At 47.3% G+C, this 17,579-nt stretch overlaps 1 protein-coding gene across 2 annotated transcripts in view; it reads right to left on the reverse strand.

Moving 5' to 3' along the window:
- The window catches only part of OSBPL10 (oxysterol binding protein like 10), a 249,856-nt gene that overhangs the window by 58,967 nt on the left and 173,310 nt on the right, over positions 1-17,579 (reverse strand). For both annotated transcript variants that reach the window (XM_036267081.1, XM_036267080.1), the window contains one exon: positions 5,912-6,122. In XM_036267081.1, coding sequence (XP_036122974.1) covers positions 5,912-6,122 — 211 coding nt within the window. The remainder of the gene's footprint in view (positions 1-5,911; positions 6,123-17,579) is intronic.

Raw genomic sequence — 17,579 nt, forward strand, 5'->3', positions numbered from 1 at the left:
AGCGAAGTGGCAGAATTAAGATGAAATCCCAGGCAGCCTGGCCCCAGGCCCAGACTCTTACACTCTACACTGTATTTCTTTTCAGCAGCCAGCACTGAAGAAGACTCAGAAAATATCCCCCATTCTGGTGGGTGGGAAACTCCTTGAGGACACAGGCCAACATATAATGGAAAGATGCAGAATCAAGAACTCCAGGCTGAAGAAGTCACATATAAATGGACTAGCGGTGAGCTATGAACGCAGTTAAACACAGCTGAGCAGGGCTGGGACCAGACTGAAGTAAAAAAGACACTCCTATCGGATGTAAAATTTAAAGAGCCAACAAGAGAAGAGATAAACCACAGAACTTATATGCATGTACGCATAACCAGTGGACATGGACAACAAAGCTGGGGACGGGGCGGGGGGGGGGGGGATGGGAAGGGGGTGCCAATGGGGTAAAAAAAGGAGAAACATCTGTAACAAAAAATTAAAATAAAAAAACAAAAAACTAAATTCCAGGTGAATTAAAGTTCTATAACAACACAATAAAAGTAAAAAAACCCTATGACAGCACTAGATAAAAATAATTTGTAGGTAGGGAAAGACATTCTAAAAGAGGAAACAAAGCAGCTAAGATTATATTTGACAACATAAATAATAAAAACTTCTGAACAAAGAATGATATTATAAATATAATCAAATGATAAGCAACAGCCTGGAATAAAATGTTTTCGCCATATAAAGGTGACAGGGCAATAATATACACTCTATATAAAGAGATCCTACTAACACACAGAGAACAAAACTCAATACAGAAATGGGCAAAGGATAAGAACAGACAATTCACATAAAAGAAAAAAGAACAGATGCTCTACCTCAAATTAAAACAATGTGATTCCATTTGCCACCCACTAGATTGATTAAAATAGAAAAGACCCTCAGAGGGATGGGGGTGGGAGTGGTGGGAAGAGATAAACCAAAGAACTTATAAGCATAACCAATGGACACAGACATTAGGTTGGGGAAAGCATGAGGGGGGTGGGAGCGGGGAGGAGGGGGTCAATGGGAAAAAAAGGGGGACATCTGTAGTACTTTCAACAGTAAAAAAATTAAAATGAAAAAAATGAATAAATAAATAAAGAGCCACCCAGACACTCAGTCATCCAGATAAATGATATTTTCACACAATTTCTTTTTCTTTAATCCTCACCCAAAGGTATTTTTCTATTTATCTTCAGATAGAGTGGGAAGGAGAGAGAGAACATCGATGTGAGAGGGACACATCTACTGGTTGCCTCCCGCACGACCCCGACCAGGGCCGGGGACGAACCACAACTGAGGGACGTGCCTTTGACTGGAATTGAACCCGAGCCACATTGGTCCGCGGGCTGATGCTCTATTGCTGAGCCAAACCGGCCTGGGCTCACACAATATTTTTAACATCAAAATGAGTGCCTCCTCCTACGCCTAAATCTTATAAGACTCTCTCTCACTTGTCTTACCCTAATCCTTACCCTGTCGAATCCTGTCTTTATTTAAAATGTTTATATTTTGTTCATCTTGAATGTTTTTCATTGATTGTGGTCTAAAAATACTGCATTAAAGCACCATTTATCTTAATTACGCTGGTGCTTTAATTTATGCTCAAGGTGAGTGGCTCTCTCATCTCATCCTAGTCCCAACCCTGGATCTGAATTTAAACAGTTGTTCTAACCATGATGGTACAACTGAATATTAAGTCAAAATTACTTTAAAGAGATTTAATCATTACCACACATTCAGTATTAAATCAATATTAAAATGTTAATAATAGTCCCCATATTTTATCATCAGAAATTGGGAAGTATGTCAGAGAAACAAAGGAAACTAAAGTATGCTGAGTCTTCATCCCTAAAGGAGTCAGAAAATAGTGTCATTCTTGACTTTGCTGATTAGATAAATACAGGTTAAAGAACCTGTATGAAAAATGTAACGGTCCCTGGCTGGGTAGCTCAGTTGATTAGAGCGCCAAGGTTTCAGGTTTGATCCCCGGTCAGGGCACATAGAAGAATCAACCAATGAGCCCAACGGGTGTGGCTCAGTGGTTGAACATCAACCCATGCACCAAGAGGTCGCCAGTTCAATTCCCAGTCAGGGCACGTGCCCAGGCTGTAGGCCCGATCCCCACTGGGGGGCATGCAGGAGGCGGCCAATCGATGTTCTCTCTCATTGAAGTTTCTAACTCTCCCTTCCTCTCTCTCTTTAAAATCAATAAAGAAAATAAAAGAGAACACAACAGACAGAGAAAAGGCTAAAGGAGATTTAACTGTGGGCTTCAGGTTTGACTGAACAGTCTTGACCTGTCCTTGGCCTCAGGGTCAGCCTTGCCTGGAGGGCTGAGAGCCACAGTCCCCATGCCGGGCTGCGAGGCCTCTGCCCAGAGGCCAGTGACGTGTGATGGCACCTGGACGGTCTCTCCTTCTTTCTACAACAGTGAATTCATGCCTCCCGGGTTCAGTAGACCCGAAAGGGTGCTCCAAAATGGAGGGGGCTGACAAACTGGGGAAAACCAGAAGGCACATTTACGATGGAGAGCTGTTAGTATCCAACAGATTTCTCCTTTTTTTAAAAATCCTCCCCTAGGACATTTTTTCATTTTTTGTTCAGATAGAGCGGGAGGGAGAGAGAAGAAGAGAGAGAGAGAGAAACATCGACATGAAAGGGACACATCGAGTGGCTGCCACCCGACCCAACCAGGGCCTGGGACAAACTGCAACCGAGGTATGTGCCCTTAGTGGGAACCGAACCCGGGTCTCTCTGGACCGCAGGCCGAAGCTCAAACTGCTGAGCAAAACTAGCCAGGGCTCTAACAGATTTCTTTTAAGAAGTTGCCACTCAGAAATTCTGTTGAGAGAGAATTGAAAAAAAAAAAAAATCCACCCATCTGACATATTCTGCAATGCTAGTTTTTCTGTTTTCCTAATATGCTATTCCCTGAAGGAATTGTCACATCCATCTTAGCTTTTAATCACAAAATAAGGGGAGGTGATGAAGGGTACATTTTCACCAGAAGCAGCAGGTGTCAGGGAAGAAGGTGTAAGAGACAGAAAAAGCAAAGGGAGTCTCTGATTGGTGGAAAGGAGATGAACACGGGGAGTCAGAAGATGTCTCTCTCCCCCCCTCTCCATCTCTCTCTTTCTCTCTCTCTCTCCCCCCCTCTCCTTCTCTCTCTCTCTCTCTCTTCCCCTCTCTCCCTCTATCTTTCTCAAAAAGACCAGACTCCCAAGCAGCCCAGCCATTTCCAGTCCTGATGCAGTCCTGCCTGCCTCCCTGTGCAGAAGCAGAGGCTGCCTCTCGCCGGGGAAAGCGTCATCGGTCACTCGCCTCTGTCACATTGCCGAGGCGGATCCAGCAGTCACCAGGGACAGAGGAGAGCTGCACAGCGTAAGCCTGGGCCAGGAAGCCACGTCGCTTTAGTCATTGTAATTACAAATCTCTCCACAAAAAGAGGTTCGATGAAACCTGTGGGCTCGCTGCACCCTAGAGGCGACATCAGAGACGGGTCCAGGAGCCCCAAGCCCAGAGGCAGGAGGCAGATGAACACGCAGGTATTTTTGGAGTTCAGTCCAGGGGCTCCGTGTGTGTGAAATGAAAGGAGCATTCGGGAAGCAAGCTTTGAAGACAAAGGTTCCAAAGACAACGCATTGCCCAGAAGATACAATGGAATGCTGTAGGAGATGAAATACTACAAGACCACAAATTTGTTTCTGATTTAGAAAAGGGACAGAAGAAAAAAACAGCACAGGGCTCAGAAAGCAAAAAGACTTGAAGCCAGAACGATGCGTTTGGGTGTTCGGTACTGGGGGGGGGTCTGTACCTCCCTGCCCACCGAACATGTAAAGGAAACCCTGCAGAGTTTTGCTCTAACGAGATCTTGATTTCTATCACCCCAGCCCGGCACGTCCTAGATAGAACCATTATGTTTTTATCAGTGGGAGTCAGGCTGCTGCAGCTACTATCAACCTCAAGCACCCTGAGATCCTAAACACATGTGTTTTGTGATGACACTCCCGGGGTTACCATATTCTCTTATTCCACTGGTTTGAGATTCTGGAATTTAGTTCTAACTACAGACAGTAATTCAAAACAAATTTTCCCCAATATGTGGCACAGATTTAATTTTTTTTATTTATTTATTTTATTGTTGATTTCTTTTATTTTTTGAGAGAGAGAGAGAGGGAGAAACAGAGAGAGAAACATCATTGTGAGAGAGAAACATCAATCGGTTGCCTCCAGGGCATCAAACCCACAACCTAGGCAGGTCCCCTGACCTGGAGTCAAACTAGAGACCTCTTGGCGCGTGGGTCGATGCTCAGCCACTGAGCCACATGGCCAGGCTACATGAGAATTTTTCATACTATTCTTCCAGCCTTTCTAGAAGTCTGAAATAATTTTTTTTTTTTTTATCCTCACCCGAGGACATTTTTCCATTTTTTGTACAGATAGAGTGGGAGGGAGAGAGAGGAAGGGAGAGAGAGAGAGAAACATCGACGTGAAAGGACACATCGAGTGGCTGCCACCCACACGACCAACCAGGGCCGGGGACAAACTGCAACCGAAGTACGTGCCCTTAGCGGGAACCGAACCCAGGTCTCTCCAGACCGCAGGCCAACGCTCTAACCGCTGAGCCAAACTGGCCAGGGCTGAAATAATTTTTTAAGTAAACAAAATAAATATATACCTGCCCTGAGAAAATTATGATGTGAGCAAAACAGTGTCCCTGGCCCCAGTTAGGGGACCTAGCGCCCATCAGGTGGCACAAAGAACCCCAGGCACAGTGGGAGGAGCCCACCTCTCGCCTCTTAGGTGGGTGACCTTGGAAAAGTAATTTAACTGCTCTGGGCGCCTCACCCAAATGATGGGCATAGTAATACCTACTTTGTGACGATGTCAGAAAAGGTGTAGCAAAGGCCAGGCGCTGGTGGCATCGAACCTCAGGAAATGACAGTAGGTGCTACAGAAAGAAACCCACGTGACCCAGACACTGTCTCCTCCGGAAAACCGACATCTCTTTCAATCTTAGTAAATGGAGAGCAAAGGGGCCTTGAGAAAAATGTGACAGACAAGACTCTCATCACAGCGCACTTCACTCTTTGTCCGTTTCCTCGTTAATGAAGTTAATTCTGGGCAACGAAGCTCGTGGGGCCCCCGCGAGTCTCTCAATACTAATACTTTCTAATTGAACACGGCACGGCCAACCTCAAGCTGGTTCCACCTGCATCGCTGACGTTAATCTTCACTAATGTCTCTGTATCTGCTCATTGATTAAACTCTCCTCCAAAAGGATGAGGCATCTCGGGGGGGGGGGGGGTGTTATTATCTCCGGCTTCTAGATTAAGAACTAGCAATGCTTCTGGTAGGTATTCCCGAGAAATCCTCACCTGAGTCCCTGACGGGGAGGGACATGCAGGGAGACGCTCCCTGCAGCGAGGCGAGCGGGGCAGAGGGCAGGGGCGGTGTGGCCACCACTGGACAGTGTTGGGTAAAACGTGGCGGACGCACCACAGGCTCCGTTAGAAATAACAGACCAGGTGCCGCCTAGCGAGGGACCTTGAAAACACAACACTGAGTGAGAAGACACAAATGGAACGAGACTCAGAATGCGGTGCCAGCAAGTCTAAAAGGAGTTCCTATAAACATGTTAGCTAAGTGTTTCCTAGGATGTCATGCTTCTAATTGGCAGAAGAAAAACAGATCCCATGCTGGGCAGGGAAGGAGAGAGGCGTGCATGGAGAGACACTTGGATGGTGGAGAAGAGGTGGATGTGAAGGAGGAGGGCGATGGGGTGCACGTGTGCACGCATGCACACACACACACACACACACAGGTGCACACACACCCCGGACAGCATTCATTTTCAAGCACAGAACTGCCCACCGAGAGCTCTCACCTGAGGCTGCGGGCCTGCGGCCGGGCTGGCCCACCTGGTGCACACTCTGCTGCAGCAGGTTCAGGCACTCCCCGAGGCAGCTGAGGGTAGCCGCGGAGGTAGCTTTCAGGAGCAGCAGGTCCTGGTCCAAGGCAGTGAGGGGGCCAGAACCCGGCAGAGACTCGATGGCATGCACGAGGTTCTTCTGCTGCCCTTCCACCTGGTTCATCATCTAGAGCGGGAAGACAGCAAGGAGGTGAGAGTCGGCGTTGCCTCTCAACGGGCTTGGGGGCCAGCACTTAAACCACGGGACCAGGGAATAGTCCGAGGAAAGTGGAGGGAGGAACCATCGTCACCCAGACGACAAGCGACGTCAGGGTCAGCTCGGACGGTGTTCAGTGACTGAGTCCTCTACCCAAAGGCACACATACTCAGCTCTGATCACCGGAGAATTTTAGAACTTTAGAGCCGAAAGGGGCCATTAGGGCCACCTGGACCCATCCTTTTACAACTCTCCTGAAAGTAAGTCGATGAAAGACACATTACAGGTAGAAGTCCCTGTGACCATCTCTAAGGTTCTTTCACCGTGGAAGGTTATCTGAGAGCGTGGGCGAACCGAGGCTTTGCCTAGAGCAAGGTCAGCACCTTGCACCTTCTCCAGCTCCTATTCCTAACTCCCCGGCCGTCTTTTGGAAGTTCAAGACACGGAAGTGAAATCTAGGGCTGCTGATTCGTCCGAGCGAGATGGGAGTAGAACCTGCGTTGAACCATTCCGGCCCCCGAAATGCCAAACAGGGTGTGGCTTTCTTAACGCCACGTCAGATGGCAGGAGGAAGGAATGCCCAGGGCTTGCAGAGCCAGCCCTATTCCACCCCAACGCCATGCCAATCCCACGTAACCAACTTTGCAGCCTGGCATCAACTCTTAAGCTACAGATAAGCAGTAGTCTAATTGTATCTTCAGACTGAAGGTACGAGGAGAAAGGAACTCAAGAGGAACTCAAGAACTAGAAAAGGACTTTGCTGGCTATCTTGCGAAGTGCATCTCCCTCCTGTTTTACAGCTTATCTCCCTACACAAGACGATGTTCAGAAGTGCACAGAAGCAGTCATTCTTTTGGGCTAAACCAACCTGCCCAGGGGCCAGGGCTGGTCAGCATCAGAGGCTGGGGCCAGCTCCTGACTCGGTCCACTGTTCCTCAAGCTTCCCCCACGAAAGCCATCCTTAACCTGAAGCAATACCTCCTGCTCTGTCACTGTCATCCCCCTGGGAGGCTTGTTACCATCATGATGTCAACAGCTGGGGAGAAGCAATAATTCTGTCAGGACCACTGAGTTTGGACATAAAACTCATTCCATGCTCAGCCTTATTTTTCTATTTCCTCTCGACTTGCTGTTTTCTGGCAGTCCGTGTAATTGTCTGCGTTAAAAAAACAAACAAAAATGTATCCATTGCAATCCTCCTTACCAAAATAGGTGGCAGTATTTCAACAAGGTTTTTTTTTTGAAAAATCAGTGTTGAACATATTGCACACACAAGGTCGGTGGCATCCTCACCTTGCTGTGCACACCGGCCCTTCGGCCATGCGTACTGGGGGTTTTTGCAGATTACAGTTACACCTAGCCATCCTGGCTCCTAACGGTGTCCGAGACGTAACGGGCTCAGTAAGTAATTCACTTCTCCTTCAGGTCTTTGCTTTAAAGTCCCTTCTGACGAAGGCTCCCTGAACCACATCATTTAAAACTGCACCTCCAGCCCATCCCTTGGCATGCCTGTCCTCCTTACCAGCTTATTTTTCTTTATGGCACTTACCACCTTCCAACCCAACTTACAGTTTACTTATCATGTGCATCTGTGCTAGAGTGAAAGCAGGGATTACAACTGCTGTTCACTACTATATCCCAAGTACATTAAGTGTCTGTTGAACGAATGCATGAACGCATGAATGACCCCCAGTCTCACTCGTCCACCACCCAGGTGCAAGAGACCTTTTTATTTTTTAATCCTCACCTGAGGACATTGTTTTGCATTTATCTTCAGATAGACTGGAAGGGAGAAAAAGGGAGAAACATCGACGTGAAAGAGGCACATCGAGTGGTTGCCACCCACATGACCCAAACTGGGGCCGGGGACAAACTTGCAACCAAGGTACATGCCCTTAGCAGGAACCGAACCCAGGACTCTCTGGTCCATGGGCTGACACTCTAACTGCTGAGCCAAACCAGCCAGGGTGCAAGAGACCTTTTAAATGTGCATTTATGACACGGTTAAGTCTACAGAAGTCATTATGCTTGATAAGCATAATATGGCTAAGATCTCATGAAGAATAATATTTCCATTATCAGTTTAGGTTTGCCAAGAAATACAGCCAACTGGTTTAATTTAACCTCAAGAAAGATAAAGTGTTTACGTATTCTCTGACGGTCAACTATATGTAGAGCTGCTAATAGCCAGGGAGAAGTGGACTTCCAATTATTGGTGGTAGTCAGCATTTCTGTAAATTCCTACCATAACTTCTTGTCTTAGAAGAATGATGTGTTAAAAGGGAAGAAGAAAATAGAATGATGAAACATATAATACATTATGTGCTGGACTATTGTACATGATGTAATAATGCTTCAGAGAAAAGGTGAGTAAAATTAAGCCATTAACTATATGGGATACACTTGGTTTTTGTTGTTGTTAATCCTCACCAGACGACATTTTTCCACTGATTTTTAAAATAGAGTGGAAGGGGGAGAGGGAGGGAGGGAGAGAGAGAGAGAAACATTAATGTGAGAGAGACACATCAATCGATGCTTCTTGCACAACCTGACCAGGGCCAGGAATGGAATCTGCAACCCATGTATGTGCCCTTGACCAGGAATTGAACCTGTGACCCCCTGGTTGTGGTCCGACACCCTAACCCCTGAGCCAAACTGGCCAGGGCACTATACTTGTTTTTAATCAACAAAAAGAACTAACTATATTCCAATGGTATTGCACAGGATAAATACTTATTTCATAAGCATAAAATATTATGTAAATCTCACCCTGGCTAGTTTGCTCAGTGGTTAGAGCATTGGCCCTTGGACTGGAGAGTCACTGATTCAGTTCTGGTCAAGGGTACGTACCTTGGTTGCAGTTTGGTCCCTGGCGGGAGGCAACCAACTGATGTGTCTCCCTCACGTCAACGTTTTCCTCTCTCTCTCTCTCTCTCTCTCTCTCTCTCTCTCTTCTCCCCTTCCTCCCTCCCTCCCTCTCTCCCACTCTATCTGAAGATAAATGGAAAAATATGCTCAGGTGAGGATTTAAAAAAAATATGTATTATGTAAATCTCAAGTAATAAAAACACAGAACTGACTTAGAGAATCTTCTGTCTATTACAACAGAGGCCATGCCCAGAGATGACATTCACATAGCTGCCTGTGGAAAGTATCCAACAGTGTTTATTGAGAGCCTACTTATCGCTGGTGCCGGAGTCAGGACTGCCTTGCTGGAGCGGGCATCTGAATGCAGGGGTACCTTTGACATTACCGTGTCTGAGAACTACTGGCACTGGGGGGGGGGGGTCAGGAGTGGTGAGTACCCCACAAACCAGGGCACAGTCCATACAACAAGAACGTTCCTGCTCAAAATGCCAAGAGTGCCCCCTTGAGTTACCCTGTGCTGGGGACAGAGAAACAACCAGCACTTGATGGCTTCTAACATCCTTCTTGGTAAACTGAACCCTGAAAATGAAACCAAGCTAGCCCAAGGCTTGCCACCCGGGAGACTCCTCCTCAAGATGCATTTTCTCCCCTTTTTCCACGCGACACAAAACAGAACTCTAGTCTTGCGTGACACAAATCGATACCAATCTTCACTTTCTTTGAGCTTCATCGGGCTCCAAAAGAAATGGAATGAACCCTAAAAGGACCGCAGGACGCCGGGCCCCAGAGGGGCTCGCCAGACTCATCACTGCGTGAACGTCCCCCGGGCAGGGAGGCGCTGAGGAAGAATCGCCACCCGCCTCAGGAGGAGCAAGCCTTAGCCATTTCCATGCCTGACTTTAATACGGGCACATGCGACGAGATGGACGCGGCACCGCAAAGCTGGGCGCAACCGGCACACCAGCAGCCGGGGGTTCCAGCGGCCGCCTGTCCCGGCCGCGGTCCCCCAGGCTGATCAAGAGCACAGAGCACAGAGCACAGCCACTGACAGCGACTCGCCCACCACTCTGGGCTTTGAAGAACCCCGGCTTTGAAAACGGGAGCCTCTTCAAGGACGGAAGAGTCAAATCCCAGCTCCACACTTCCTCCGAGCACCACCACTGGTCACGTGTACTGCTTAGAACCCAGCAGAAGGACGCACGGTCTCCTTTCTCTCTGGCTTTCGGCTTCCACAGGCGGGGCCCTCGCCATCTGTGACACGGGGTCCAGAGACCCACCCCCCCTGGCCATGTCAGCTCTGAGGCTGGAAAATCATCCACGTGAGGGTCAAGTGGAACTTCACAGATAAGCAAACTCCACAGGAGGGGGGAATTCTGTGGTCTGTTTATCCAGCACACACAAGGGCACATGCAACATAAAATCAGATCACAGGAGCTAATGCTAATAGAATCAGTGGTGGCAGCTTTTATTTTATTACTTTACTTCAATAAAGCTGAAGCCAAGATGCACAGACCCCAGCCCAATGTCACCCAGCTGGACAAGCCTGACCTGGACAGAGAGAGAACTGAAGGAGGCGAGGGGGAGGGGCTCACGGGCCTTGATGGCTTCGGAAGGCTCTGGGCTGCAGACCTTGAAAGTTTGAGAGGCACCCGAAGGCCTGGTCCTGACAGGCCAGATGTCAATGGACACCAGCTCAGTGGCTCATCCATTAGTAATCAAAGGATGAGCATCAAGCAGCTTCCCAACTCAGATTCCTTCTCCTGGAGGAACCAGGACTGCCTGCCTCGGCTGGCAGAGCCCCCTGGGTTCACAGCTCCCTCGATGCCTCAGTAACTCCATCCACCTTGCCTGGAGCAGACCGAGCATCTGACGCTAGCTTCAAGGTGGTCTGGGTTTGGCATTTCTCCTTAGCCTAGTGTAACTTCAAAGTCCCCTTTAAGTCTCCCCTCTGGTCAGGGGTCAGTCCTTGGCTAAATTAGATACTTTTTCACTCGGCCAAAGTCCTCATCTAAGCTTGAAAACCATGCTTCAAGGAGCTATAGAACGAACACGTGCACGCGCGCACATACATACCCCCCTTACTTTCTCCATTAAGATAGGAGTCCTATTCCACTACCCTCATTAGTATTACTTTACTATCCCAGAGATGGTTTGATAAATCATTACGGAAACTTCCTGAAATATCCACCAACTCTGTCATGGAAACCATCAAATATCGTTCGTACCCTAAAATTCTTTGAATGCCTTGCCTCAAAACCCTTGCCTATTTCCACCAGTCCTGCACTGTTATATCTTGATCTTTACCTAATTCCCCATCAAGTCCCTGTACCGTAAACCAAACTTCAAATTCTCCAATGCCGACCCTGCCCTCCCCTCTCGAGACACCCCGGACGCCCCTCGGAGGTGGTGGGCCCCCTTTCCGGGTGTTGTACCAACAGCACAGTCCGAAGAGAGCAAAGGGCAAAGGCAAACTCCTGAGCATACACGAACATCAGACGGACATACACACAGTCAACAAACACTTTCTGAAGATGCAGGGATGCGTGCGTTCCGTTCTTAAAAGTCAGATTTCTTTCTGTGATGGCTTCACCTTTGGCTTTCTACCACCACGTCCTCACCTCCCCCAATCATAACTCCACACAGCACCAACAGGAAAGGCAAATGTCCTCTTTACAAACTCCTAGAAAGCAAATCTACGGTGATGTTCAAAAACATGGGATAACAGCATTCAGAGCCAAAGGAATCTGATGATCCCGTCAGGTCTGTCCCGGGAAATTGCAGCTCAGAGAGGTCAGCGGCCCTTGCTGAGGTCACACAGCTCCATCGGTTCAGTGTCCTCTCCGCTACGAGACATGGTCCTGTGCACTTCTTTCTCCTATTCCGGAAGCAAAATGCCATCTCTCCTGCCTCAGAAAACAACCATGGTCAAGTTTCTTCCACTGCCCCTCACCCCACCCTTTCCCAACACCTAGCAACAACTTGTGTTTGTTTTTCGGATTACAAAAGGCTTTTTAATTAGGAAAAATACATTGTTAGGAATTAAATTATGTCCCCCTCCCCAAATTCTTACGTGGACCCCAATCCCCAGTACCTCAAAGGTGATATTGTTTAGAGGTAGGCTCTTTACAGAGGTAATCAAGTTAACCTGAAGTCGTTAGGTTGGACCTCAATCCAATACGACTGGTGTCCTTACAAGAAGAAGAAATGTGGACACAGACACACAGAGGGCAGAGGAGGGAGGCTGCAGGAATGACCTCAGACCAGGAGAGAGACCTGGAACCCATCCTTCCCTCACGGTGCACAGGAGGAACCTCCTGCCCATGCCCAGACCTTGGGCTTCCAGCCTCCAGAACCGAGCCAAGGAATTTCCGTGGTCTCAGCCACCCGGTTTGTGGTACATTGTCACTGCAGCCCTAGAAAACCGATGCACACGCCACAGATCTTTCTACAACTACAAACATCGATCTCATTGTAATGGCTGCACCTTACAAGACCTCACCATCACTTCTTCTCGGGTAACATCTGCAAAGGAACACCGGGTGGAGAATGCCTTTTCCGAACCACGGAGCAGAGGATGCCCGTACAAAGGTTAAAAATGATTATTTTCTCATTAGTCCATGTATCAGTACTAAATGTTAACATGTTGGTAAGAAAGGGCACAAAAGACAAAAGGAATCATCTCTTTTTCTCAAAGAAAATGCCACAGGCAGCAGAAGGATTTGAGTAGAAGGTAAGGTGTCAGTAAATAATCACCTTATTCCAAAAAAAAATCGTCATCATCATCTTATTCATTCCTCACTTATCTGCACCCTGGGCCTCCCACACACGCAGATTGGACCTGCAGGGGGCGCTGTGCGTGCATGGAGGTGCACTCTCTCTGGACGCAAGGTCAGGTCACCATCAAAGGTGGCCAGGGCTCTGCAGCGGCTCCATCCACAGGAGTGTCATCTGCTTTATTTTCATTAAAAATATCTTTCATGCCCTGGCCAGTTTGGCTCAGCGGTTAGAGCGTCGGCCTGCGGTCTGGAGAGACCCAGGTTCGGTTCCCGCTAAGGGTGCGTACTTCGGTTGCAGTTTGTCCCCGGCCCTGGTTGGTTGTGCGGGTGGCAGCCACTCGATGTGTCCCTTCACGTCGGTGTTTCTCTCTCTCTCTCCCTTCCTCTCTCTCCCTCCCACTCTATCTGTACAAAAAATGGAAAAATGTCCTCGGGTGAGGATAAAAAAAAAAAAAAAAAAATCTTTCATCCCTTTTTTTTTTTTTTTTTGGTACAAAATACTGCTCACAGAAAAAAAGTAATCAAATAGAAGGAAAAAAACACTCAATACATCCAAAGCCAGAGAAAATAAATGTTAAAATCTCGGTGTATATATACTTACATTTCTGTGAATATAAATGTACTTTTACTTTTTATGAAAATGGTTGCCCATCATGCTTGTAACCTTTTTTATTCCATATACCATGTCAGTAAATTTTAGTCTGAGAATAAGTTTTGACAATACTATGAAAACTACTGCAGATCACTCCATCACGTAAATGTGCCACAATTTATTGCCCAAGTCCTGGCTGCTGGACATTATCATGAGTTCTGACTTTCTTCTCTGTGACAAATTACAATTCAACAAACTTTGCTGGAGCTAAATCTCCACATAAATTTGTAATGATTTTCTTAAAATAAACTCCTAGAAGAGGAATTGCTTTAACATTAATTTTAAGGCTTTTGATAAATACTGCTAGCTCACCGTCAAAAAAATTGTACCAATTTGTAGTTGCTCAGCGGTGTGTGATCTGTCCTCGTCCTCACTACTCTCTAAAAGCATCTTTTTTTCTTAACCAATTTCATAGGCAAAAAGAAAAGAAACAAAAACAGTATGTCATTGTTTTAATTCACTGGGCATGTCCCTGTATATGTGGGGTAAAGAAGGGTTAGGAGCCCGGCTGGTGTGGCTCAGTGGTTGAGCATCGACCGACGCACCAAGAGGTCGCCGGTTCAATTCCCGGTCAGGACACATGCCCAGGTTGTGGGTCTGATCCCCAGTGGGGGAGCATGCAAGAGGCGGCCAATCGATGTTCTCTCTCATCAATGTTTCCATCTCTCTTTCCCTCTCCCTTCCTTTCTCTTTAAAAACCAATAAAGAAAAAAAAAAAAGAAGGGTTAAGAAGTTTTCATATCAAGCAACACCTAGTAAATAAGCCCTAGAGATTGAATGTATAGTATAATGAATAAAGACAATACTGTACTATAATCATCAAACTTGCTAAGAGACTAGAACTTAATTATTCCAACCACTAAAAAGAAAATTATATTACGTGATAGAGGTACTAAATATTGCTACGATGGTAATCATATGACAATATATAAGTGTATCAAATTAACACACTGTACACCTTAAATTTACACTATTGTATATGTCAACTACATTCAATTTAAAACAAACATAAAAAAGCTGTTTCCGTATCTGGTAAAGAAAAGGTAAGCAGAGTCCAGCGAGAGAGTGCCCATCAGTAGGGTCGAAGCAGCAAGGTGGACGACGGGGGTGGGTCCTAGCGTAGGGAAGGGGCAGGTGGTCCCCAGCGATGGAAGGGAAAAAATCCCGAGGAGAGGGAGGGGAAGGACTCTTGGGAGAACCATGAGGATCCAGAAAGGTCTCAAAGAAGCCATAGTTCTCTCATAAAAGGTCCCAAGGGAACAATGGGAAAGTGTGCCCAAGGTCCCCACACCCTCGCAGTGCCAGAGGGAAAGGTTCTACCTGGACCTTGTCCACCTGCCTGTTATGCTGTCCCCTGAACCCCTAGATAAGGGAAGGGCACTGCCCACCTTTGCCAAGCCCGCCCAAGGCCTGCCTGTGATGTAACCCAGCATGTGAGCTTGAGAGAAACCACAAAGCAGCACTTTCTCTCCCCACATTTCCATCTCCTTACTGCCTTCATTTATCTCTGGTATAAAAGCCATTTACAGTAACAGCCATTTACATGAATAATAGAAGCCCGGCCATTTCACATCTGGGGGCAGGGAGCTGTACAGTTTACAAAGTGCGTTCACATTCATAACCTCTCATCCCCCCAGCTCGGCCCTGGCCACAGGCAGCTGGTTATTGTGATTCTCCTTCCGTCCAACCTTGGGGCCCAGATCACGATCCAGGCTTCTCTGCCCCCTTCCTCAGCAGGTACACAGAATAACACTGCTCTACAGACGATTCAAGATCACAGTGCACACACACACACACATGCACACGCGTGCACACGCACACACATACACACACACGGCTTGGTGCTCCCCTCGCATGTCCTTCCACCTAAAAAGTGGATGCCTGGGAGCAAGCTGCCTTATCCGTAGGGCCAATGCACCCCCAGGTGAATGAGGACAGGTCAAACCACAGATTCTCCCTGGGTCAACGCTCCAGGAAGGAACACGTGATTCATAAACCAAACCCGAGTACTAACAAAGGCTGAGGATCTGTCCTGCGTACTGCGTGGAAACTTCGCCCACGTGTTAGGAGTCTCTCAGAGGCCCTCTGAGCAGACACGGTGGGACATCACGCTGTTCACCGGTCCACCTCGGAAGCCTTTCCTGGTCGGTCTGTCGCTCAGCCAAGGCGGGCGGGCGCACCAGCCTGTTTCTCTAGCAGGACGGAGCCTCACAAACCAAGGATCAGCGGCGATGAGACGAAACCGTTTTCTGGAGCCTGCTTTACACTTGGTCACTCGTACCCCACCAGCATGCTCAGCCGATCACAGACGCCCTAAGTTTCTTGGACAGTCCCCTCCGCTTGGGGAAATTCTTCTCTTTTGTAGGGAGAGACGGCTGTTTCTAAGAACTCCTGACGAAAACCTGCCAACACAGACTTCTGTATTCTAACTTCAGCTTGGTAGCGAACACAGGGTGGATAAAAGTAGGTTTACAGTTGCTCGTATGAGAAATAATGCAATAATTAATAAGTAATAATACAAAAATAAACTCCGTGTTTCGCGTACTCACAATTGTAAACCACCTTTTCCCCCACCGTGTATTTACCTTAAACCGGGCCTCAGCTCTACCTAGTAAATGCCTGATGATCTCTTTCAAAACTTACTGTTTTTAGTCCAGCTGGTGTGGCTCAGTGGTTGAGCATTGACCCACACACCAAAAGGTCGCTGGTTCGATTCCCAGTCAGGGCACATGCCCAGGTTGTGGGCCCGATCCCCAGTGGGGGGCACGCAGGAGGCAGCCAATCGATGTTCTCTCTCATCTATGTTTCTATCGCTCCCTCCCTCTCCCTTCCTCTCTCTCTAAGATCAATAAAGGGGAAAAAAAAGTTTTTTAAATAAATAAATAACACTTACTGTTTTTAGTTCAACTATCTACCCCAAGTAGCAGACAAGACCATAACACCATAGTTCCCTTTTCACTAGTGCCAATGATTTTCAGGAGAGAAATGCATCTCTGAAGGGCACTTTAAAGAGGGGAAAAATTTTGGACAAGAACGTTATGACTTCAGGCGAATCCTTCCCAGCGCTGGAAGTGGCGAATGAAACTTGAGAGAGACGTACGCATGTATCAGGAATCTGCTTCATTCATCTGATGTGAAGATGATGTTACGGGATAAGCCACCAGGAACGAACGTTTGTTGTATCCCCGGTGGGTAAATGACGCCGCACTTGCTGTTGTACAGAAGAGGGAACACAATTTCTGCACACAAACTGCTTAAAATGTCACCCTCATGGTGCTCGAACACGAGACAGAATGAGAACAGGTACAGACTGTGCTTTGAAAAAGCGCTCACCAGCCCTCGCAGACCCTCCACTCGAAGCTGCTTCCAGCGACGGAAACGAGCTGGCCTGCACCCATTCCCACTCCCCCACACTTCCTCGTGACTGTAGCCTACACCTCTCAAGAGAGTACGTGTAGGAGTACATATAGCCTGTGATCACTATGCACAGAACTATACCCGCAGAAGGCACTTATAATTAGCTCCATACATATCCACGCCGGGGCTCAACATACGGACTGACTCAATCGATTACTCCTATGCCACACGGTGAATCTTACGGGAAGAGCCTACAGAAATGTATTCATCAAAGGACTATTCAGCGGAGATGCGGGACAGATGTTTGTTGTTATATTTCACCCGATTCAGGGTTCTGATATGCATGAGCGATAAGGATGCACTCTATTTACAAACGCTTTAAGAATGCACTTCACAGAAGATGGATGTGTCAACACGAACATCGGTCAACACTTTCATCTAAACGACTAGTCCAATAAAGAGATATTTCTCTAAACTTAAGGCTAGGGTGGCATGAAGGCCAGAGTTACACAGCTTCCTCTCAGAAGCATACTAACTTCTTATACAAGTTTGTGATAAACTCCCAACCAAGCCTAGGCCACCCGACCTCATAATGCAAAACCAAGAGCATCCACCAGGTTAGGAGTTTAAGAAGAGACAAGGGCTCCATCCAGAGTCCTTTCTCAGCCTACACATTTAGAAAGCAACCCACTTAGATATGTTGCCTATTTTCTCGTATCAGGTTCACGGGGCTCACTTCCACTAACTTTGTGGAAATTAAAATCGCCACCAAGG

This window comes from Molossus molossus, unplaced genomic scaffold (assembly GCF_014108415.1).
Source record: "Molossus molossus isolate mMolMol1 unplaced genomic scaffold, mMolMol1.p scaffold_m16_p_18, whole genome shotgun sequence".
Classification (NCBI taxonomy): Eukaryota; Metazoa; Chordata; class Mammalia; order Chiroptera; family Molossidae; genus Molossus; species Molossus molossus.